At 42.9% G+C, this 25,341-nt stretch overlaps 2 protein-coding genes across 2 annotated transcripts in view; one reads left to right on the plus strand and one right to left on the minus strand.

Moving 5' to 3' along the window:
• Window positions 1-1,766, plus strand: part of LOC138799191 (speedy protein 1-A-like) — a 2,578-nt gene extending 812 nt beyond the window's left edge. The window contains exons 2-5 of the mRNA XM_069980065.1: window positions 359-512; window positions 976-1,058; window positions 1,169-1,340; window positions 1,429-1,766. Of these exons, the coding sequence (XP_069836166.1) occupies window positions 359-512; window positions 976-1,058; window positions 1,169-1,340; window positions 1,429-1,650 (631 nt within the window). The 3' untranslated portion in view covers window positions 1,651-1,766. The remainder of the gene's footprint in view (window positions 1-358; window positions 513-975; window positions 1,059-1,168; window positions 1,341-1,428) is intronic.
• The window catches only part of TCERG1L (transcription elongation regulator 1 like), a 176,765-nt gene that overhangs the window by 139,107 nt on the left and 12,317 nt on the right, over window positions 1-25,341 (minus strand). Inside the window, exons 2-3 of the mRNA XM_069980063.1 lie at window positions 19,939-20,082; window positions 10,286-10,469 (exon numbers count right to left, since the gene is read on the minus strand). Of these exons, the coding sequence (XP_069836164.1) occupies window positions 10,286-10,469; window positions 19,939-20,082 (328 nt within the window). The remainder of the gene's footprint in view (window positions 1-10,285; window positions 10,470-19,938; window positions 20,083-25,341) is intronic.

The raw sequence follows: 25,341 nt of genomic DNA on the forward strand, positions 1-25,341 counted from the left end.
GATCTACAGTAATGTAACACATGTAACTAAATTATTTTATTAAATAGGATTTTTTCAGATGGCATTGGTAAAGCTCCGGCCATATACAATATTATTTTGTTTGATACATAGAACAGCAGAGCAGACTGTACTATTCCATGTAGAGGCCCCCAGTATCAAGAACTACTGCACAGTTTACTGTTATATTACAATGGAAGCCTAGAAAAGACAGATATCAGTGTATGGTGGTGGTTGGACATAATGTCATACAGTCCATTTTTATAAAAAAAAATTTAAGAGTATTTAACATGTATTTTCTGTATTGGATATTGTTACCATTAGACTATTAGTAATGTAATATCTTACCCTTCTACCACAGTGCAGCATCTACCACCCAGGAAGAGGCCCAGAAGAGGAAGAAGAAGGAGCGGACCCCCCAGCAGGAAGAGATGGACGCATTCATCAGCCTCCTGGACGACATCAACATCAACACCTTCCTGGCCAGGGATCGCTGTATGAGGATCTCGGATAAGGTATTAAAAGGCCGGGTTCACACTATGTAAAACACCGGCCGTTCTGTGACCTGGCCATGTCACAGAACGGCCAGTGTCAGTGAAGATCATCCCGGCCCGTACTGCAGTACTGGCCAGATGATCTTCATTTCTGTTGAGTTGGAATGCTGGCGCTTCTGTGTGCCCGCATCCCTATTCACCATTGCACACTCCATTGTGTGACATGTCAGTTTTTGCTGCGGCCACTAGGGATCCTGGCTGGAGCGTATACTAAGTGCATACGGCTCCAGCCGGGATGCCATTGACTGCAGTACAAAATAAATTTTGTATTATTTGGTTAACATAAAATTCACGTTGTGTGAACATAGCCTAACACTATATGTAGAATAGCAATAGAGTAAAGGTGATTTGGTTATTGCTTTATATTCTTTGGCTTCTATATGAAATCTATAGTGACCTCTCACTGTCTTTCTCCTCCCTCTAGTACCTCCTGGCCATGGTCCTCGTGTACCTTCGGAGAGGACACCTATGTACCGAGGAATATAGAAGGAACTTTTTTCCAGCTCTGTGAGTATCTTTTATTATCACTTAGATAACCAGGTCTTTGTTTCCTTACACCTTATCGGCCCTACACTGTTCTGACATGTTTCATCTTCTATTGTAATATTTTCTGACAGGTTCCTAGCAAACCAGTTGGAGGAAGATGAGGAAGATTTTCGGCGAGAGATCTACGCCTGGACCGGAGGAACCACCTGGACTGCGAAGAAAGAAGAACTTCTCCATAGACGCAACCAGTTGCTCCTCCGTATCGGATTTCGTGCTTGGGTGGACCGGACCACCTGTGATCTGGTGAGTAAAGAGATAATAAATCTCTCCAGTCTTGATGCAGCGTCTGTGGTAATATTATTATTGTAATGTATATTCTCTTTCATTCTAGGTCATGGCAGAAGAACCCTTGCATTGGGCCTGGAGAAGGGAGAGGAAGATCCACCACAGCTGGGCCATTCGCTACTACCTGAGGGATCCTAAGGAATTCACCACCTATGGCCCATCGAGGATCCCTCCGTCTTGCTCCCTGTGTAAGGCCCTCCAGCTCCATCCGTGCAAGGGGGAAATCTGCCAGACAGACACAGAGGAGGATTCCGGTGAGGAAGAATGAAGAACATCAAGGAGAAGAGGATCCCAAAGCCAAGATCAGCAATGAGGTATCCTTTTTTATTTTATTCATACACCAACATACATTGTCACCAACACACCCACCCACCCCCACAACCACCCACCCACACACACACCCACCTACCCACACCCACCTACCCCCCCCCCCCCACACACACACACAGACACACACACACACACACTCACACACACTACAGAAATGTTATAGTGTTACCTCCCTTAGTATGCCAGAGGAAGGGTAGTACAGCGGCCATGGCTTCCCTGCAGGTTTTCCCCACTGGGGTTTTTTCCTGTCCTGAGTGCCGCTGTACTGGGAGGTAACAACCACATACAATAAAAACTTCATATTATTTCACATTAATTGCCGTGTCTGAGTCGTTTCTTCTATTTTTGTTTGTATACTTAAAGGGATTGTCTCATCATAGTTAATATTGCTGAGGGAAGCTTTGGTCCGTCAGGCCTTTCTTGTGTACTGAGATAAGCATACAGTACTCAAGTGCGCTCATCTCTAGTCCTGACTTATATTACTTGACTAGTATTATTACATGGCTGCCATTCAGATGAGAGGATATTCATATAATATAAGGAAAGCTGAAGCCCACCAGAAGGGAGGAGAACACATAATGTATACATTATTACTAAAGGGAGTATTAAACAGCACAATACTAGGGGGAAGCGAGTTTTTTCCTTGTTCCCTGCTCGCTGTCTGTGTTATTACAGTGGGAGGGGCTGTGGGGATCAGCGGTAGGGGCTGCCCGGACAATGATTCTTAGATCGTCCGGACTGCCCATTATAGTCAGCAGCTGTCTGCTGCCTCCGCTCCAGATGGTTTGGTGTGATGGGGCGTTTATGAAGGATTGGCTCTATGAGCAGATAATAAGTAGAATGATAAATAAAGTCACTGTAATGTCCTGTTCTCACATAAAGCACTGAGGAAATCTTGATCTTGTTACATTTGTTACATTTATTTTTTTTTTGAATAAAATCTATATTTTATTATTGTGGTGTTATCAATGTGTGGTCCTTTTTTTGAACCAGGTCGGCACCGATCTAATCATGTAAATATCTTGTAGCTGATGGTACATTCCCTTTAACAGATAACGTTACTCTGCCTTTAGTGTCACTGTCATTACAAAACACTTGTAACATGTCATAGAGACATGTCAAAAGTTTTCAAAGGTCCAGGTCTGAGTGTTCACACCTGTACCAATTAGGACAACAAGCAGGGAGAAGAGCACAGCTGCAGCGCATCCTCTTCCCGCTAGAAAAAAAGAGAAAAAAAGACTTGGACTTATAATGGAGCTCTATGGAGCCCGACTCTTTTTTTTCTAACTCTGGGAGAGGACTGTGCTTAGTGTGGTCTTCTCCCAACCATTACTGAACACTCAGACCTGGACCGATCCAAACTTTTGACATGTCTCGATGACACGTCAAAAGTTTTTTGTAACGACTGCAACACTTTAAGGATTAAAAAGTACTAAACATCGGCTTTGTTATAACACTTCTATTAAAGGGGTTATCCAGAATTACAAAAAGTCATAGTTACTTTCTTGCAAAAACAGCACCACCCCTGTCCTCAGGTTGTGTGTGGTATTACAACTCAGATCTATTAACTTCAATTGAAGTGAGCTAGAAATGCACATCCAAACTGAGGCTAGGATAAAATCATCCTAAAAGCCATATGATATAAAATAAAAGTAATAATGGTTCTGTGATGTATTAGGATACACTATATACAAAGGTGTATGGTGATTAGGTGACAATGCACCTCATCTGGAATCAACATCAGAACAAAAGTCGTGCCCCCAACGCAGCTTTATGGCATGGGTCTCTATGGCCGAGCAGCTGTATGCAAGCCTCACATCACCATGCATAATGACAAGCATCAGATGGAGTCATGTAAAGCCGCCACCACTGGACTCTGCAGCAATGGAATCGTGTTCTGTGGAGCGACAAATCACATCTCTCTCTGGAAATCTGATGGATTGGAGTTTGGATTTGGTCACTGCCTTCACCACCTCCTAACATGTAAGCCATGTCATCAATAAAAGACACATAGAAATGAGGCATAGAAACACCTAACCACACAGTCAGGGTAGAGATATACACTTGCTTATACACGGGATATGCTACCACTAAGCAAGCATTAAAGGGGTTGGCCACTTTATAGTAAAATTGTTCAGTGTACGGAATTCGTAAGGCTATGTTCACACACAATATTTTTGATCAGTATTTTGGTCCTCATATTGTAACCAAAACCAGGAGTGGACTGAAAACACAGATAGGCTATGTTCACACACTGTTGAAATCTAGTGGATCACCGTCATTTAATTGGAAATAATTGGTGTTATTTTAAAACATTGGCCGTTGTTATGAAAGAACATCCATTATTTGTCATAAAATGATGACCATCCACTAAATTTCAACAGTGTGTAAACATAGCCTTTGTTTTCAATCCTAACATAATGTGTATGAACAAGTGTACTTACTGTACATACTGACAGCAATTCCCGGTGTAAAGCTAAAATCAGACTCCCCTTCTCCAGGCTGTGCTGCCCTGCTCTGTGGTGAGTCTGTCCATAAGGTGGCCGACATGGAGGAGCATGTGACCATGCCCAGGGCCGTTTCTGTGGTCTCTGCCGCCTGAGGCAAACCTCAGGCGGCCGCCCCACACTAGCGACCCCCCCTGCCTCCCCCCCCCACCATCACCACCACTCATTCACCACTGTACCCCGCCGGGCTCCCGTCAGCCAGCATCTCCCTTTGCCCTTCAGCCTGTGGTGAGTGTCGGCGAGGAATGCCTGTAACCGGAGTCTCCCCTGCCCGGACAGCATCTGATAAGATGCTGAGAGCGGGGGAGAACTCTATTGATATGTGCCGCGCTGTAATGACAGCACCACGCGCGGCTGATTCATTACAGCATCGCACATATCAGTACAGTTCTCCCCCGCTCTCAGCATCTTATCAGATGCTGTCCGGACGGGGGAGACTCCGGTTACAGGCATTCCTCGACATGGGAATGCAGCCCTTATAGGAATACCCCCCCCCCCCGGCGCTCCCGCGCGCACCGATCCGTCTGCAGCCCTCGCCGACACTCACCACAAGCTGAAGGGCAAAGGGAGATGCTGGCTGACGGCGCGGGAGCCCGGCGGGGTACAGTGGTGAGCACTGATGACAGGACAGGCAAGCGGCTGCAGGGCTGCTGTCTGCCGCCCCCTGCAGGAGCGCAGAAGCTGCCGCCTGAGGCGGAATACTCATTCCGCCTCATGGCAGAAGCGGGCCTGACCATGCCTATGTGCCATGTGCCTATGGAGAACAGTAGAGACGGGGCATGGTCACATGCTCTTCCATGTTATCTGTCAGGGCAGCACTAACACTAAGCGTAGAAGGGAGCTGGGCCCATTGATTCACACATATACAGTATACATAGTTTTCCCTTCTTTTTCTGAAATAACATTATCAGTTTAATGGACAGCTCTGGAAGTGGATTACATTAGTAAAAAGCTGTGACTTAATGATATAATGGATACCCCTTCTAATAATATCTGAGTGTAGACTTCTGAACATTAGGCTACTCTGTAGACTGCTGGAAGGGTTTTTAACCAAATTGCATCCATCTTGTCCATGCTTTTTTACACATTTTATAAATGCATTTAGAATGCGAGGCGATGATCTGCATTTTCATGTGTTGAAACAATATGGTTAGAGTATATTTTTTCTTGTTCTCATGTTTATTGTATTTGTGATGTTTGGGCTCATGCACTTGGCCATATTATAGCTCTGTACATGTGATCTGTGCAATACTGTAACAGGGCACCTATATAAGTCTTTACTGGCGCTTCAGTACTATTGCTAAAGTCCCTATTACACGGGGCGCCTGGAGGAGCAAACGAGCTCTGTCAGCGCTCATTTGCTCCTTGTTCCCCGCTCGCTATTATACACAGAGGCAGCGAGCAGGTAAGTGCAGGGGAGGCCGCGGGGAGCTAGATCATCCGGGCAGCCGATAAAGGATAGCAGCGGTCTGCAGTCGTTTGTCTTTCAACATAGTGACCATAAGTGCCCCTGCATAGTGACCATAAGTGCCCCTGCATAGTGACCATAAGTGCCCCTGCATAAGTGCCCCTGCATAGTGACCATAAGTGCCCCTGCATAAGTGCCCCTGCATAGTGCCCATAACTGCCTCTGCATAGTGCCCATAAGTGCCCCTGCATAGTGCCCATAGGATAGGTGCCCCTGCATAGTGACCATAAGTGCCCCTGCATAGTGCCCATAAGTGCCCCTGCATAGTGCCCATAGGATAGGTGCCCCTGCATAGTGCCCATAAGTGCCCCTGCATAGTTACCATAAGTGCCCTTCCATAGTGGATCGCAGTGGACGGTAAGGAAACTTGCAGTATGCAGGTGAACTGGTTCTGCCAAGCCCCTTCGCCCAGTACAGTACCAGCAATATCCTGATGAGGACACAAGGGGTGGGGGGGGGGGGCTGATAGTACAAAACTTTGCTCATATACAGAGTTACATTTTTTTAGTAATACAGACTGTTCGCAAACCACATTACTCATAATCCAAGGTACCATTTAGAAGTGATTTACAAATTTGTATAACTTTCCGGCACTAGTTAATTTAAAAAACATACATTTTCTCCAGAGTACCTCTTTAAACTAAATAAGAAATATTTGAATGCAGTAGAGTACAATAAAGTTTCCTGAAGTTGGTTGAGCATGGGACCCTCCTTTTTCTATCACTAGATAAACCATGTCTGGTCAGCCAAACGGCCACATGGACAGGTGGGTCCCTCTTTTTTATCCTCTAAGATGGGAGGCACCCCGTATAAAAGGGAACCCATCACATTTATAATGTAGTTCAATCACATAATGCAGGGGAAGCTGAGCAGATTGATAGGTGGCTTTGTAGGAAAATATGAAGTATAATCATTTATTCATGTAAACCTTTGCTCATTCTGAGCCCAGCGGACGCCTAAATAAGCAGAGGTTAAAATGAATAAATTATTGGTTCTTCAAAAAAAAATTCTACAAAAATATCAGTTTAGCTTTTCAGGCTTTTTATGCAGGTAGAACTTTTATTGCCAACATTACTGGTTCCTTTTAATGCAAATCTTGAAGTCGGCTGATTTATTCTATCATCGTTTATAGGTATCAGTAGCAGACAGACCTGGGAAATATTTCTGCTTGGAAAAAAGAGTATGTCAAAATATAAATTTTAACCTCCTTAAATGTCTGCCTTTTACTCTCCTTATTGTACACCGGCCATACTTCACTGAGTAATAGATAAAATGCATCACGCTTTTACTTAGCGGCAAGCAAGACTCCAGATGACCTTGAGCTAATCAACTCCTCTCGTTCCCGTCTTGACATCGAATAGTATTAGAATTCATAGTGAGCGCGTTACGCGGCGAGCGCCATACTGAAGAGAGGAGCACCGGCCTTATTGCTATTATATAACATATAGTTTTATGTAGGAATAAATCAAAATAAATTGCAACCGGAGGAAATAACAAATACATTGACACAGCACATCGAGCAATAGAAAGCAAATTAAAACTATTTATTGTTCTTGCGTGTTATTTAAGCCACCTCTGCTTGGGAGAATCAGGGTTACGCCGGCTACATAAAACAAGAGAATTGTCTGTGCGGATCCATGGAAGGAAGCTAATAGACACAAGACGCAATCAATAAGGTTTGGTGACACAAATCGAATACGGCTTCTCATGCGGTGTGACTAAATCTGTTATGTATCCAATACTCAATAAATAACAAAAATGGTGGCGGACAAAAAAAAGAAATATGATTAGTGCAACAGAGAAGAAAATAACAATGACTTTATTAAGTTTACTTCTGCCAAAATACTAATGTTAGATAGGAAGAAGATTTCCTTTATGTTATAAACGCCAAAACGGAGCAGGAAAAACTCAATGTTCCGAGCGCTCTCTCTTCCGTGACTGCCTGATGTAGGTTCATGACCAGCTTACCCTGCTCCTTAAAGGGGAACCCTCAGCAGGAATCTAACCTGCCAATATGTCTCTATAGCACACAGGGCGCTGAGGATGAAGGGAAGTTTCTTACTTTGATCCGTTTTTGAAAACTTTGTAGTAAATGAGGTGGTTTGGTGTACCGGTAGTGGGACTACCACCCTCAATGCTACCGATATGGCCCAGCCAGCCCGCCCCTTTTAATGAATATTAGAAGGAGCATAGAAGTGATGGATGCCATAGTAATATTACCGCAAAACACAGACCCAATATTTAATAAAATGTCCAAGCCAGCTAGGTCGGATTGGTGTAATGGAGGTGTTTGTCGCGCCACCATTGCACTAAACCACCGCATTTGCATATTGTTAGGACTTCGGTACGTAACAACGGCTCGGGCCAGTTGCTAGGTGCGCGCCGGTAGCGTCCATAGCAGTCAGACTGCTTCTTGTTTTCTGCTCTGCTATTCCTTGATGTAGCAGTGGCCAGGGTGTTACTTCCCTGGCCCATTAGCATTAGGTGTTGGTGATCTTAGTGATTTTGATTGACAGGTGACTCTACCAGTCAGCTGTCGGTAACTGGGCCAGGCTGGGACTCCTAGTTCCACAAGTACCTGCACTTGTATCAGCTCCAGTGTCTGTGAAAGAGCCTAGTAACCCTAGTGTATCTTGAGCTAGCATTCCTCTGACCTGTTTATCCTGTTTTCCTGACCTCTGGCTTTTAGACTGCGACTATTCTTTTTGGACTCTGATTTTATACCTGAGTATACCGAACGTTGCTGACTTGGACTGCTGACTACCCTTTATTGTGTGTATTCATCTTGTCTTGTGTGCCTCACTTTACCTCAGGTGAGGGAACGCCGCCAAGTTGTCCGCTGCCGCCTAGGGCAGAGTGTGGCAAGCAGGTAGGGACAGCTGGGGCGGGTGTAAGCAGCAGGGACTGCACTGTCTATTTGTCTGCCCAGTCCCCTTCCTAACACATATATTATAAACTACAAAGTTACCGAAAAAAGATGCAGAGGATCAAAGTAAGAAAATCTACCTTCATCTTCTGTGCCCTATAGAGACATATAGGTAGGTTAGATTCTTCTAACCTGCTGATAGTTTCCCTTTAAAGGGATTAGTTGAAATTAGAAAAGTTTTATTTACTTATTTTTAAGCTATAGGGCTACACTGGTCAATTGCCTGCTGATTTAAAGGGAACGTGTCATCAGAAAATGACCACGTTTTTATGTTAAAAATAATCTTTGAAGGATTCTTTTGGTTAGTTTTTTTTTTCCCTTAAATATTCCCTTAAATATTTTAACATAATTGTGAAATCTTTTCCGTTTCCATTCTGGTCACTGGGCTCTACTATATGGATGTGTAGATAAGTATGCATTTTGAATGCTCAACATTAGGAACTGATGTCCCACTGAAATTTGATTAAAGGGTACCTACAACTCTTTTGGCATGGCAGGATATGATGTTAACTTGCCAACAGGTAGGCTGTCTCTCCTGGGAGGTATGGCAACATCCAAAAGCACCATAGACTGCAGTCTATGCCATTTCCGTGAGTTCTTGTATCTCTCTTGCGTCAGGAGAGACAGGGCCTACCTGTTGGCACTTTCACATCTTATCCTGCCTCACGATAAAGTGATAGGTATCCTTAAAGAGAGGATCAGATGTTTTTGATGACAGCCCTGTGTATCTGCAGACATCACTTAAAGTGTCACTGTCTTTTTTTTCCCAGAAATCTATAGTCCAGGCGATTTTAAGAAACTGTGTAATTGAGTTTATTAGAAAAATATGCCATTATCTGCATTCAAAAAGACTTTCCCCAGCCCCCCTTCCTCCTCTCATTCACTGCTCATTATCAGGAAATCTCGACTCTTTTACATTAGTCGGGCCCTGTGTATTCTATGGAGAGCGGAGAGGGGAGGAGGGAGATTAGTCGCCAGCAGAGAGCGGAGAACAAAGGATTACACAGTGGGACCTGTGTGAAAGCCAGTATTCAGAGGTCAGAGAGGTCAGTGCTGACTTCAGAGGAGATAGCCTCGTGAAGTAGCTGTAAATGAACTCTTTGTTGTCCTTTTTTGTTGCCTCATCCCCCTCCACCCCTCCCCTCTCCATAGAGAACTATGAAGACAGGGGGGAGAGCTTCAAACTGCTTTTTCATGACAAAAATGCATTTTTCGGTTAATAAACCCAATTACAATGTTTCCTAAAATCGCCTGTACTATTGATTTCTGCAAAAAGAATTTAAACAACAGTGATACTTTAAGAGTAGCCACCTACCTACGTAAGCTTGCCTACAGATGGCCATAAAATTACTGTCTGTATTATGAGTTCAAGACTTCATGCTCATCATAGGCTGTGGCCTATGGGCTCATGTTGTTTTATGAAAAGTTATAGCATTAAATGTCATATGGAAGAAGACTAAGTTCTGCTATGTCCGCAACTGATAAATGACTTCAAAAACTTCTAAACAACTTGACATGAGAGAATCGCCCGAGGGCTGATGTTTACCAGCATTATATCTTTAGATTAGCCCAACTTAATGTCGGAAACTTGTCAGACTTGTCACCTAATTGTCTCCTGTACATAGACGCCTTCCTAACAAACAAGACAAACAATTTGTCAGCTGTCACCAACCTGTTACTCTTTGTGGAGCTAATATGACTGTGTGCAATGGCCTGGAGGCAGTAGATGGTCTCGATATAGCCATGGTTACTTGATTCGTCCTGCGAGTCGGCTTCTCAAGTCCCTGAAATAATATCAACTCCTCAGCCGGGTGGATCCAGGAAGAGTCCAGAGCAAATGAGTTGTTGAGAAAAATCTGTTCAACACAAAAAAATATTTGGTTACATTACAAATATATTATATGCAGGTATATATTATGTAACATACCTGATGTTAGGCTGATGTTATAGTCTAGCCCTATCACTCGCCACTGTATACACTACCTATATAGATTGATACATCTATAGATATATATTGAAGCTCCCATATGGTATGGTTCCAAGTTGCAAATGTAGATGAAACTACTGTATACCCACCTGGGATCTTCAAGGCCGTGCCATTGGGTTAAAGCTGCCATATTGGCCACCACATGCTGGTAAGTTTTTATGACCATCCACGATGTGGAATTGTAATGATCTTAATTGCCTCTACCTAAAGTCTTATCTTTACCAAGCTTTTTAGTTAAAGGGGGACTCCTGGGATTTTTTTTTTTTCTTTCAAATCAGTTGGTGTCAGAAAGTCATATAGATTTGTAGTTTACTAGTATGTAAAAATCTCAAGTCATCCAGTACTTATCAGCTGCTGTGTGTCCTGCAGGGAGTGATGTATTCTTTCCAGTCTGACACAGTGTTCTCTGCTGCCACCTCTGTCCATGTCAGGAACTGTCCAGAGCAGCAGAAAATCCCCTTTCCTGCTTTAGGCAGTGCCCATGACGGACAGAGGGGGCAGCAAAGAACACTATGTCAGATTGGAAAGAATATACCACTTCCTGCAGGGCATACAGCAGCTGATCAGTACAGGAAGACTTGATATTTTTAAATAGAAGTAAACTACAAATCTGTTCAACTTTCCAAATGTTCTGCAAAACCCAAGTTTTTCCACACACTTCTGTTTGTGTATATGTACTGATGTAATGCGCTGTCTTTATATGGTGTGGTATTATTTACGTTTACAGGATACAGCCAGATTACTTATATTGTATATACAGTGTGTATCAGCATTATTTATCGGTACAATACATAGCCAATGTTCCGTCCTATCTCCTATTGTTTGGTACTACCATTTGCACAGCGCTTGACACAATTTATGAGCGGCGCACCCTTGTCTCATCTCCACCAGTTCCCCTATTTTATCTCCGCTGTATTTCTTCTGCACTGCTCATATATTTCATGACAAGTAATGAGACAATCCCCGAACAAGAGTTACAGCTGTTATATACATTCTGCTCATTACCATTAACTCAAATTTAGCAATTCTGTGTGTTTTACTAGTTTACATTTGAAGACCGTAGAAGGGAAATGGAGCTTTGGGAGCTCTGATCTGTCCGTTAGAATTTACTACCAAAGCCGAGTCTTGTTGTTATATAGAGAGAGGGTGGACTCTTGGAATCCAATGTGCCCCGTCTAATGGTATGACCCAAAGAACAAAGTTAGACAATGTTCCCACACTTTATTGGGGCATATGTTGGCTGTCATTTTGAGGCCAGATAATGGCCGTTATTTTATTGCAACAGACGTTATTTGTATAATCACAGCTATAATTATGAAATAACGGCCGTTATTTGGCCTCAAAATGACAGTCGTCCTAAGAGATGGCCATCAAACGTCTCAAAAAAGATAATGTGGAAACATAGCCTAAGGCTATGTTCCTACCACTGGATCTTAGCACAAAATTATGGCTGTCTATTGATAATGACAACAGACAACTTTACATTGTGGGAACATAGAACATGATTTTTATTGGCGGCCATCTATTTAATGAGATGGCCCCCTTGGTCCGATATGTTCCCAAAGTGGGAACATAACCTTAAAGTGACACTGTCACACCCTTTTTGCATTCTGACTTCTCTACACAGGTGTAAAGGGTACGTTTAGCAGTTTTCATATCTTATTTTATTTGTTACGTCATGGTGCTTGTTCAAGTAAAAAGTCATCTTTTATCATCTGTGAATTGTGCTACATGGGCAGGGGTTCACAGCCGAAGCGCCACTTAGCCCCGCACACATCACCACCATGGGCCCCGCCCTGTGATGTAGGCATAGGCCAGCCTAAATGTCTAGGCGCCAGCCCCTCTAGGTCGGCCCATACCAATGGCCACTGAGGAGGCGGGGCCTATGCAGTAATGGGGGCGGGTCTATGGTGGCGCTCTGGGCGGTACGAAGTGGTACTTTGCCCGTGAAGCCCCGTCCAGGTAGCACAATCCACAGATGATAAAAGATCACTTTTTTCTGGAACAAGGACTATGAGGTATAATATAGAATAAGGTATGAAAACTGCACAATGTACCCAATGCAAAAAGGGGGTGACAGTGTCACTTTAATGCTATTTTTACCATAAGGTGAACATTAATTTAAAACATTTAGGCTATGTTCACACACAGTTAAATAAATACAAAATACGGCCATAAGTTTGAGTGAAAATAAAAACAATGTGTGAATAGGTGATCAAAACACGCAAATAATGCCCTTTATTTTAGTAACGAGGGACATTTTTATATAATAACGGCCATTGTTATAAAATTACAGCAATTATTTCCAGTGAAATTATGGACGTCCATTAAAAACGGCTGTCAATTTAATGGTGTGTGAACATAGCCTCACACAATAAAACAAAATGGGCTTAAAACAGGTATAAAAAGCTATTTGAAAAAATTTACTAAGATTGTTGTTTTCTAAAAAAGTCTTCAACAAAAAACACCGGAGTGATCTGAGCCAAATGTGTTAAAGGAGAATTCCGGGCAAAGGTTAAAAATCAGTGAGGGCAGGGGGTGGTGGGGACAAAATAAAGAAGTTACACCCACCCATGCCCCTGCAGCACAGCATCAGAGTCACTAGCTTTTGTCCTGTATCTCACAGTCCAATCTTACAGCCTGCTCAGCCAATCAGAGACAGGAGGTGGTGACAACACAAGAGCCAGGAGAAAACTGGAGGTGACGTCGGGATGCTGCAGCGGCACTGGGATGGGTAAGTATAACTTTATTATTATGTTCTCCACACCCCCTGCCCTCAATGGTTAATCCTATTTTCTGGGGAACCTATTTAAGATGTAAGGGGCAAATACCACCTCCCTATATTTGGCACATCCTTGTCTGTACATGCAACTCCAAACTGAAATCTATGTTAGCAATGAATGAGTAGATTTCCAGGGTAAATTATAGTAAATCCACTTGTTCACGGAGGCCATTTTCTTGCTACAAAAGGTTTTTCTTTCTTCAAAATGTTTAACTTTTTCCAAAAGTGGCAAAACTGGTATAAAAAAGGAAAAAGTTATGCACATCTTTGCCTAAAACAAGATACACAAAAAATATATGTGGCCTTTCTGACATTCCACGGTTAGGCTATGTTCACACAACGTCAAAAATAGAGAAAATGTGGCCGATTTTGCGATTTGTAATAACGTCCATTTTTGCCGCGATTTAACTGACTGCAATGGTAATACAATGAAGTCAATGGAAAGAAGGACGTCCAATGCACACAGTAACAAACGTTTTTATGGCGGACGTCAAAATAATGAACATGATCATTATCCTCAGACGTCTTTTGCAAACAGCGGACGTTTTTTATTAATTGTTCACACACAGTTTTTCTCTTTTCACTGCTATTTCTTCTCTATTACTATTAAATTCAATGGACTTTTTAATTAAGCCACATCCAAAGGCCAATTAGTAACCCAAACTAGAATAATGTACAAACATCTGTCATTGCACTAAGGGGAGGTCAGGCGGCTAAATTACGTCCGTTATTTTAGACTCAAAATGACGGGCGTCATTTTAAATGGAACTCAAAAAAAGTTGTGTGAACATAGCCTAAGAGTGTCTATGGTATTAGATGGTTTTACTAAATATGACCCCACAGAGTCTCTATGGTGAACTATAAGATGAAGCTGCAATCGCAAGAAGAAGCTGCACACTCACAGCAACATATTTTCATCGAATATTTTATACAGCACAGGGATTTCATTAAAACTAAATTTTCATGACAGATCCTCTTTTGGGCTAGCTTGCAATCCATATGTCTTTTTGATTGGATTTTTATATCTGTTTAGCCATGCAGTAAAACAGTTTGACCTTCACAAGGTCACAAAGGGGAGATTCTCTGACTTTTCTCTTGATTGCTTCATTTTAATCTACTCCTTGTACAGGACAGATCTATAGGAAATCTGAGCGGCAGCTGTGAAGTCTGATGTATTTAAATAGTAAACATCAGGCTAGTCAGCCGGCTGCATTCAGCGCACATAACAGTAGGCTCCTATAATAGTCTCCTCTCACTGTCTCCATGCAGAGTTTTTCTGCATTGTTCTACCCATTGTGAACACTGGAATGAAAGGACGACCTTGAAATGCCCTAAATCATCCAGAGAAGTGCCAGAAGCCCTCTAGAAAATCCACAGTGGGCCTCTTACGGTTAATTTTTAATAGTGACTAAAGGACTGTTCACACTGAGCTGATACACGTTGCCATCAATAAGCAGCAATTTCACCCAGCAGGAGTTTACTGTATATTAATGAAATCTCATAATGGGGACAAATGTATGTTTGTGTTATTTATAAGACCATTTGAGCATAGTTTAGAAGATGAATGGCCTGTATGGCGCTGAAGTATACTCATTTTCACACATTTTTTCTCTACAGTTAATGAGACATGATTAATATGAATGGATTACGGGTCTAATAAATTAATACGGATACTGGTTATTTCTTTCCTTCAGAACTGAAATATGCAGATTTTTTCTTTCATGATATGTAACTAGCCATGTTCTGCCTAAGGCTATGAGCTCCAGTTTTCTAACATGGAACTCTTAGGGGTCATTCACACGTTCCATGCACAGTGCGTGACGATGTGCTACGGAACAGACTTCGGAACACGTGACATCATCATTCATGATGATGCTGGTAACTCCGAAACAGCTGCGTGGCTGTGTCAATATTATGGCACGAAGATTTAACCCTTTCACGACCATGGGTCATTGATGCCTCAATGCCCAGGTCATTTTAGGACATCAGCTTATGGGATCATAATTATCCCATAAGCCGATGTCCCTATGTGTGCCCCCTCTCCTCTGTCCCCTGCCGCTGTTACAATCTTGTGACAGTGGCAGGGGAGAGAGGGGAGAGGACAGAGCGCATGGCCACGCGCCCAGCCTTCCCTCCCTCCACCTGCCGGCCTCCGTAGCCAGGAAACCGGAAGCCTGAGGCTTCCAGATTCCATGGCTACCATTGGGGCTCTGCGATCACTTTGCAGAGCCCCCGATGGACACCAGACAGAGAATTCAGAAGCCCTATAGATGCTGCAGTCATGCTGACCGCAGTATCTATAGGGTTAACTCTCAGCACCGGAGCGCGGCTCTGGTGCTGAGAGTTGCGGCAGGTCTCTGGTTATTACTGATAGCTGGGACTCGCCACGGATGACACAGGCGCAGCTCTTGCGCCTGTGTCATCCTGCTGCGTAAATTAACGTCGCTGTAGCATCAGGCATAGGCTGCAGCGACGTTAATTTACAGTGCAGTGGCGGGAGGGGGTTAAACTGTTTCAGAGCTTGATGCGGGCAGTTTCGTATTATGGTCCGTACAACATCGTCCATGTACAGACAGCAATTGTGGAATATGTGGATACTCCTTACTCCTTTGCCTCTTATCATATAGGCGAAAAGGTATATTATAAAATTTCAACTGCCTGTCACCAACACTAGGGGCAGAAGAGACATCTGAAGCTGGTAGTTGCAGACATTCAAAAATGTCTTTATCTCTTGGTCAATATGAAAGGAAGCCATAACTAGGCAACCTCTAAGGCTCATTTTACATCATGTTACAGAGTTCATCCAAGGTACAGTATATCTTAGTATCCTATTCAAAATAGGGATGCTGATGTATACTAAGGCTATGTTCACACTACATAAAATAACGGCCGTTATTTTCAACGGCCGTTATTTTAAGGCCAAAACAACGGCCGTAGAATTACTATTGTACGGGCTAGTCGTGAAACTACGGCGGTTGTTTAATTTTGATTCCTAGCATGATTGTACACGGGATGAAACAGGTCATTTACTTTACATACTGCGCCCAGCCCGAGAAACCACTCAGAAAAATGTTTACATCAAAATAAAGTTTAATTCAGCAGATATAAGTTTTACGTTCGCGGCCACATTGAAATCCACGGCCATTGTTGCAGTATTACCGGCCGGAAATAATTGACAACGGCCGTTATTTGATACGTAGTGTGAATTCAACGGCCGTAGTTACATTGCATTGCAGTCATTATAGGGAACCTCAAAACAACAGCCGTAGTTTTGCGGCGCGGACAACTGTCGTTATTTTACGTAGTGTGAACATAGACAGTATTTCCCAACCTCAGTCATCAGGTTACCCCAACAAGTTATGTTTTGAGGATTTCCCTAGTATTTCATGGGTGATATAACTATAGTCAGTATATCAGATATCACAGCTATTCTTCTTTTTTTTTATATATATATATCCTCACATCATTGCCTGTTGGGGGACTTGACTACTGTAGTTGAAAAACACGGCAATACAGCACACTGCAATGGGCCCATTCTCTTTAAACTACCTAAAGTCACTGCAGAGCTGATCTGGATCTTCTTCAACGCATCCCCATCCTGCCACATCCAGTCCAGTCACATGACCACCAGGGAGAAGGATTGAATTGTAAAAAGTAGAGATGAGTGCAACTCAAACATGCTCGAGTCCGACTGTTCAGCATTTGAATAAAGGTGACTGAAGAAGTTGGATGCAGCCCTAGGCAGTCCGGGAAAACATGAATACAGCCTGTGGCCTATTGCTATATGCATGTTTTCCTGGACTCCCTAGGGCTGCATCCAACTTTATTAGCCACCGGTAATCCAGTCCGGAGTGATCGGACTCAAGCGCTTGTTTCTTGCGAAAAGGGTCTGAAAAATAAAATTTCACTTTGGCCACCGAGCCTCATAATAGGCTATTATTCCCTTCATTGTGTTATCACACAGTAAAAATTTCAACAAAACGGAGCACCCATATATTCATAACAGAGGTTCCACCTCACTCCCTGCACAATAACCTCTGCACAGGTCACAGAGCATGCTCACAACAATCAATAAAAATTTCCTGTTCAACGTAGTTGCTGTAGAGCACGGGTCTCCAAACTGCGGCCCTCCAGCTGTTGTGAAACTAAAACTCCCATCATGCCTGGACAGCTAAAGCTTTGGATTTGGCTGTCCAGGCATGATGGGAAATGTAGTTTTGCAACAGCTGGAGGGCCGCAGTTTGGAGACCCATGCTGTAGAGCATATCAAGTATATCAGGTCTGTGCCTAGGTTTTGCTTATGCCAGTCTGTGCCCCCTGCAGATTGAAGTGCCACACCTCCCCACTATCTGTAATTGTTGTCCCATATCCATAAATATCTGAAGTATAAAGACTATGGGGGAGATTTATCAAATTGGTGTAAAGTAAAAACTAAAGTAAAGTAAAACTGGCTCAGTTGCCCCTAGCAACCAATCAGATTCCACCTTTCATTTCTCACAGACTCTTTGGAAAATGAAAGGTGGAATCTGATTGGTTGCTAGGGGCAACTGAGCCAGTTTTACTTCACACCAATTTGATAAATCTATGTTTTTAAAGATGTTCATATTTTCTAAACTTAGAAAAACAGTGCAAAGTACAAAAACTACATAAGTTTAGTATGTCTGTGATATCTGACCCGCGGAATAAAGTTACCATTTAACTTTAAGGGTAAAGATGAAAACCAAAAAAACAAAATTGGGAAACATTTTTATCATTGTTTATCATTTTAATTTGACTCTTAATTGCTGATATGATATTAAAGGGGTATTCCAGAGATCAATAATTGTTTTCAAATCAACTGGTGTCAAAAGATAATACAGATTTGTAAATACCTTTTTTTTTTTTACAAATCTCAAATCTTCCAGTACTTATCCTCTGCTGTATGTCCTTCATAAAGTGGTTTATTCTTTCCAGTATGACACAGTGCTCTCTGCTGCCACCTTTGTCTATTACAGGAACTGTCCAGTGTAGTAAAGGTTTTCTATGGGGAATACACCACTTTCTGCTAGACATACAGCAGCTGATAAGTACTGGAATACTTAAGATTTTTTTAATAGAAGTAATTTACAAATCTGTATAACTTTCTGGCACAATCTTTTTCCTCTGGAGTACCCCTTTAAGATTAATAAGTCACCTTTCACAAAAGCAAGCCTTGTATGGCTATGCCTTCAGAAGAGTTAAAAATATTACGAAATTCAGGATCAGCTATGGTGAGAGGGAGTTAATACTTATTCATCCTTTTTGAAACATCTCTGCATATGGAGAATATAAGGAATATACTAGATTGATTTTTAAAGATTTTAATCCTCAGAGATAATGGAATATTTGCAGTGATAAAATAGGAACGTCTCGCTATTAACCGGAGTCTGCTCAATGAAAACAAATCTTCAGCCGTTTCTCATACGTATCATTATTAGGATTCAATGGAAAGATTTCCTATCCTGTGTGATCTGTAATCTTTTCAGGAGACCAAAACTGGACACGACTGGACATTGATTTTCCCTTTCTCTCCTCTTCTCTTTGCACGCACGCCGAGAGTCTTATATTAAGTAAGCAAAGCATGAAGTGTTCCCCAACCCAAGTTGTTGTATATTTTTATCTACCGCTGCGGATTCCTATTTTCCTTTGCCAAGGTCTCCTCCGGAGGGATTACCGGCTCTCATTGTTCCATTTAAAAAAATATATAGTGGCCCTGTCATATCTAGGCATTGTCCCTCCGCTGTATATATAATCATTAGAAGGAGAGGAGCCATGGCGCATGCAGCCAGCAGGGTAGTAGTACTAACCATTCTTCATGTATATTGGGATCTTTTTTGCAATATCAGCATTATATTTATAATATATAGAGTAGCAAGAAGGGCAACATCAAGATAAATAAATGCCTTTCAAGGATAGAGAGAAAGAAATAGTGCCACTTTGGCTATTGGCAATATCTGGTATTACAGGACACCCCCATTGACTTAAATGGGAATAAGCTTCAGTAAGCTATATGTAGCTTTATTCTTAAAAGGAATGTGCACTGTGGGTTTAAGCACAATTGAGGGGCCCTATCCAATCCTATGGGAGCATTTTCTAGTCATGCTTTGTGACCTCTGCAGAATTCAATGTGCAAAAAAGGGGAAGGTTAAAGAGAATGTACTATCAGGTACATTACTTTTTTTACATTACCTGGTCAGCGCAGGAGCGCTGCACTTTTTTTCAAATTCCTGCACTTCTCTTCTCGTGCACTGGCCCAGCTCTATGTATTGGAGGTGACCCCATTGTGACCATATCCCCTCCCCTCTGTGACATGGGGGCATTGGTCTTTTATCCATGACTTCTATCATTGCTGTGGTTTGGGGGTACTCTTTTGTTTACACCCCCCAATGCGAAAGAGAAATAAGACCAAGTAAATCTTTGTTGGCTATGTCAAAGGACAAACACATAGGAAAAGAAGAATGAATATATGATATCTTTGCTCCACCCAAAAGCATGATGGACGTTACATTCTAAATAGGATAATCCAGGTTATAGTTACCTTGCAGTTAGGGGTTTTCTTTTCAACCCAACATTTTCCAGCATGGGGAGGGATGGTTGATGTGTAAACATGTGGAAAAAGAGGAATGATCTCTACACTCGAAGATGGTGAAAATCCAAATGCAGGAGAATGACCGCCAACCCACTGCGAAAAGAAATAAGAGACGTTAGTGGTGAAGACAAAACAATCTGCACATTTACATTCCATTCAATTTCTATTACATAAAATGAGTTCTATTTAAAAAATTTCCAGTACTTATGAGCTGCTGTATGTTCTGCAGGAAGTGGTGTATTCTTTCATACAAGGAGTATATTGTCAGTGGACTCCAGTAAAGTTAAACCCTGTTTTGCAAGTTATCTATGTGTATGGCCTGTCTCTTTTGCACACACACCATTACAAGTAAAACTATAGCGAATGACTGTGGAATTACAGCGAAAGATTAGCGAATGATTAACAATAATTTTAGGTTCAGATCTAAATCAAGGACATATGAACGATTTTTCGATCGTTGCCTGCAATTACACAGAACAATTATACTCAGACTTGTATATACTGTAGCTGTATGCCTAGTATATCTCTTGCTTGAAGGGTACATACAGTATAACATGTATTGGTATCTAAACATAAATACTTCAAAAAGCTCCCTTAATCACCTTCGCAACTGTATTACTTAAGTACTGAGATTTTAAACGAATCATCTAGCTATGATCACACGTAAATACAATACCATACCCACTCCAAATGCACATAAACCATGTCAAATGTGGTTACATATACTATCTATCTATCTATCTATCTATCACAAAGGCAGAAACTCAGTATCTCACCACGCCCTTCTCATAGATGCTTCACCAGTTAATGGTGGATAACTGAGATATAAAAGTACTGTATTTATACAAATTTATATCAGAGTAGGCCCGGTAGTTATAGCAGGAGACACAGGACAGACCAGTGTTGGTAAAGCAAGAAGCAGATCCAGTATAGGTATGCAGGAAATGATTCTACCCAGCAAGGGTTAAAGGGGTATTCCCATTTCGTAAAGACCACTTTCTGTTCCCCTTCACGGGGGTTATACCCACAGGACTTGGCTTTCTCTTTACTGGGTCACAGTCGGGTCCCCATTTTTTAAATTCTGTGTGGAAGATCATATTTGACAATATCTGACACATCCCCTATTCTATGGATAGTGGATAGGTGATTTGACTTGGGGGTAGCTTCACATGTACCGTATTGCATCAGATTTGTGCTGCTTTATGAGGGAATCAAAGCCGGAGTGTATACACCTAGTGTACACTCTGGCCGGGATCCCTCGCGGCATCGTAGAAAACTGGCATGTCAGTTTTGTGCAGCTGCTATTCATTGAAAAGCGGCCTCAGAAAACCCTGTCAGTGCACACTATGGAGGGAGCTGCTCCGGCCTGCAGTGTGAAGTTCTGATGCGGGCACGCATGGATGCGCCTGCGTCAGAACTCTGCGGCCCTAAAGATCATCCAGCCGGTACTGCAGTACCAGCCGGGATAATGTTTTCATAGTATTACATAGCCTTAATCAAAGATGGAGCACACTTGCCTGGAGCACTATTCTGGTTAAAGGGGTTATCCAGTGCTACAAAAACATGGCCACTTTCTTTCAGAGACAGCACCGCTCTTGTCTCCACTTCAGGTGTGGTTTGCAATTAAGCTCTATTCACTTCAATAGAACTGAGCTGCTGGAAGAAAGTGGCCATGTTTTTGTAGCGCTGGATAACCCCTTTAACATCTAGTCCTTGATGAGTGAACTGGGCCAAGGTTTGGGTCCGTATGAACCCGAACCATCGGCATTTGAATCCCGCAGTCTTCCCGTTCCTGGGGAAGGTGGAGAGAGTCTGAGTCCCGTCTAAAAAACAGTAATACACGCTAGGTAATTGGCTGTGTCCCTTTTTTCTAGACGGGACTTGGGCTGTCTTCACCTTCCCCACGGAATAGGAAGTCAGCAGGATCGGGTTCGGGTTTGTACGAACTCCAACCTCGGCCCGGTTCACTCATCTCTATTCACAAGGAGTCTGTAGTGAGAAGGGCAGCCTTCCATGGTGAAGACCATCTGCATCTCTACTGCTGTACTATGCCATCACTAAGCATATTACCTCTCCAAGAAACATAATGAAAGAGAAGTTGCTGCTTACACATAAGATGGGACATCACTGTATATAGTATCCCTGTATATTAAGAAAAGACATATGGCACAGAGTATGTTCTTAAATCCATTGGGGCCCCTCTAGGGACACGCAAAGTAAAGGACATGTGAGATGTCACTGCAAAGACACTGTACTTGCCCACATAGGGACCAATAAACAGCACATTACAAGTCTTTGATGATTGAATGTATTATAGACAAATATTTTTGCCCATTTTCCCAGTGTAGGACACGTGCCATATGCGGAGAGTGATTAATATATAGGAAGGCACTACAACTACAAATGACTACAGATGTTCCAGAAGCTGCACCGGCAGCAGATGTTCTCCAATTACCAGCATCCTATTAGGATTTGCTCGGCTTTATAGTAAAACATAAAAGAAAAAACACAACACGTTGCTTCAGCTAATCTGACCACTAAATGTCAATCTATTAGGATTATATAATGCGGCTCTGCTGGTTCTCCCTTTGTGCATTGCTCTCATTAGCACACCTCATGCATATGGCCATATTACAGCATTGCACAAGCTCAATAAGCTGTATGGAGCCAGAGGAAGGCACCCATAGACTTCTATGAGCCTATAATATGTATACCTACAGTTTCAAATTGTGTTTTTGTTAGATTTCCATAGAAAACAATCATGCACTATTCAGGTAGGTAGCTTATTGCAGGACTTTTTATTCTAGGAACACTATATGGCAACTCGGGTAATGTGGTACTCCACGACAGACTGGGGCAGGAGGACTACAGTTTAAAGGACATGTCTGGCGTACGGCCTAACTCACCTCTCCCTGTGCCTCTCCAGCGCTGGATCACCACTCCTGGACCTCCACCGGGCTCCGGGATCTTCAGCAGAGACGATGTCATGACCTGGCTGATGGACTGGCCACTCAATGACTGGAGCGGGAAGCCACTTTAGTCGCTGATTGGCTGAATGGGCTGTCGATCAGCTGGGTTTGGCATCCCCCCCACCCCCTTCCCACACATGGCCTATGATGGTTGCTAACTCCCGAACACACACAATGACACACATAGGGGGAGATTTATCAAAGGGTGTAAAATTTAGACTGATGCAAACTACCCACAGCAACCAATCACAGCTCAGCTTTAGGCAGTGCTGAAAGGAAAGCTGAGCTGTGATTGGTTGCTGTGGGCAGTTTGCACCAGTCTAAATTTTACACCCTTTGATAAATCTCCCCCATAGTGTATACACACACTCAAACTGATGCCCAGGATGGGAGTCTATGGGAGGCGCGCGTTCCTGCTTTGTCCGCGCTGAAGAATGAACATGTATACAGCCCCATGTTATACATACAGCTCAGGGGACCCCATATACGGCACAAGTGAGGTAACTAATAACGTGTATACAGCAGTCAGCATATATACAGTTCAGGGGACCCCATGTATGGCACAAGTGAGGTAACTAATAATGTTTATGCAGCAGTCAGTATATACAGCTCAGGGGACCCCATGTAAGGCACAAGTGAGAGAAAGACAGGAAGTTATATCCATTCATAAACCCCACCCTGCTCATACCAATACACTAGGCATATACTCCTCCCTCTTAAAGCAGAACCACCTGTGCTTAAATGTATAGCATTATACAGACAAGACTGCTGGGGCTATATGTTCCCCCCTCCCAAAGTCATGTCCCCCTTTGCTTAAGGCTCTGGGGGATTCCTTACTATTAGCTAGCTATAGCGCTGCCCCTTAACCATGTATACTTTAAAACATAAAGTATACTTTAAATACTGAAACATTGTATTAATAATAAATTTATTGCTATGGGTTTGTATATATAGTTACAAATGTTTTATACGTTAGATTGTTACTATTTGCACAGATGACTTCTTATGTGTTTTCCACTGATTAGTCCAGGTGTACCACGGTTGGAGTGAGAGCCCGAGCAGTGGGGCCTAGGAGGAGGCGGTAAGCTGGCTATTTTCTTTTTTACATTGCCATTAAGACATGCTTTCATGGGAGCTACACCACTGCTTACTAAGGCTACGTTCACACAGAGCAAAAGGGGCGGATTACGCAAGGAAATATTTCCGCCTGAAATCAACTGACGCTGAATTCCGAGCAGAATGTAAGCAGAATCACTGCGTATTCCGCTAGGAAAGTGTTCAGCTTGTAATCAGCTCTTGACAAATTCAGCGCGGAATACTCGAGGAAACCGCGCTGAATCCGCATGCATTCAGCGCTGCAATTCAGCGAGTATTTGGCGAGTAAACTAGACTATACCAGAATATATACTAGAATCCTCCTCCCCCTTTTTTCCCCATTTCCGCGCTGATTCAGCGCGTAATTTCCGCTTGTATTACGCTTGTATTCCGCGCTGAATACGCGCGTATTCCGCGCTGAAACAGAAAATCAGAGCCCCATTGGTTTGTATAGGCTTCCGCTAGCGGAAGAATGAACATGTTCATTCTTCTGGCGGAAAGCGGATTAGTTCAGTGCGGAAATTCCACTGTGTGAACTGCAGAGCAGAATTTCCATTCAACACAATGGAAACTAGCTTTGCACCTATTTTAACGGCTGAAATTTCAGCGCTGATTCAGCGCAGAAATTCTGCTGCTTTTGCTCTGTGTGAACGAGCCCTAAGGCTTTGATGCAGTTCTTGGAGCAAGGGCAAACCTGTTTTGGTAAATATTTGTATTCCTTATTCCGCACTAGGACATGTCCTATTTTTTTGCGGTGCGGGTTGTGGCAACGGATCATGTGAATGGCTGCATTCACTTCAATGGTCACTAAAATTGCCCGTGGTTGCGGATCTGCGACCACAGACAATTTTATGGGACGTGTGAATGCAGCCTTAGTCTCCACTCAAGACCAGTCGCAAAGTTCTCAGTTCAGGACCCAACAGACCATGATGACCAGCGGAATACTTATTTGTTCATAGTCTTCAGTAATGGACTATGCAGTCTTTAGTAATGGACTTTGACTCCCATAGGTGACACGGACAAGGGACCAATGTTCAGCTAACAGGGTATAGCAGAATGTTCAGCAGTGTTACTAAGTGAGGTATCACACTTCCTTATTCTCCCTGCTCAGAACCCTCCCACATCGGTCTTCCATCTGGCCCTGACCCAACTTCCATTCTCCCTCTTTTATTTTGCAGCTCAACCCAGCACTTCCAGGAACCGAACCCTGCTCATTGTCCACGCCCACTGACGTCACTTGTCACAACCACATTCGCCAATGACCACGCCCACTAAAAAGACAGGTCAG

Source organism: Dendropsophus ebraccatus, chromosome 8, assembly GCF_027789765.1.
Source record: "Dendropsophus ebraccatus isolate aDenEbr1 chromosome 8, aDenEbr1.pat, whole genome shotgun sequence".
Classification (NCBI taxonomy): domain Eukaryota; kingdom Metazoa; phylum Chordata; class Amphibia; order Anura; family Hylidae; genus Dendropsophus; species Dendropsophus ebraccatus.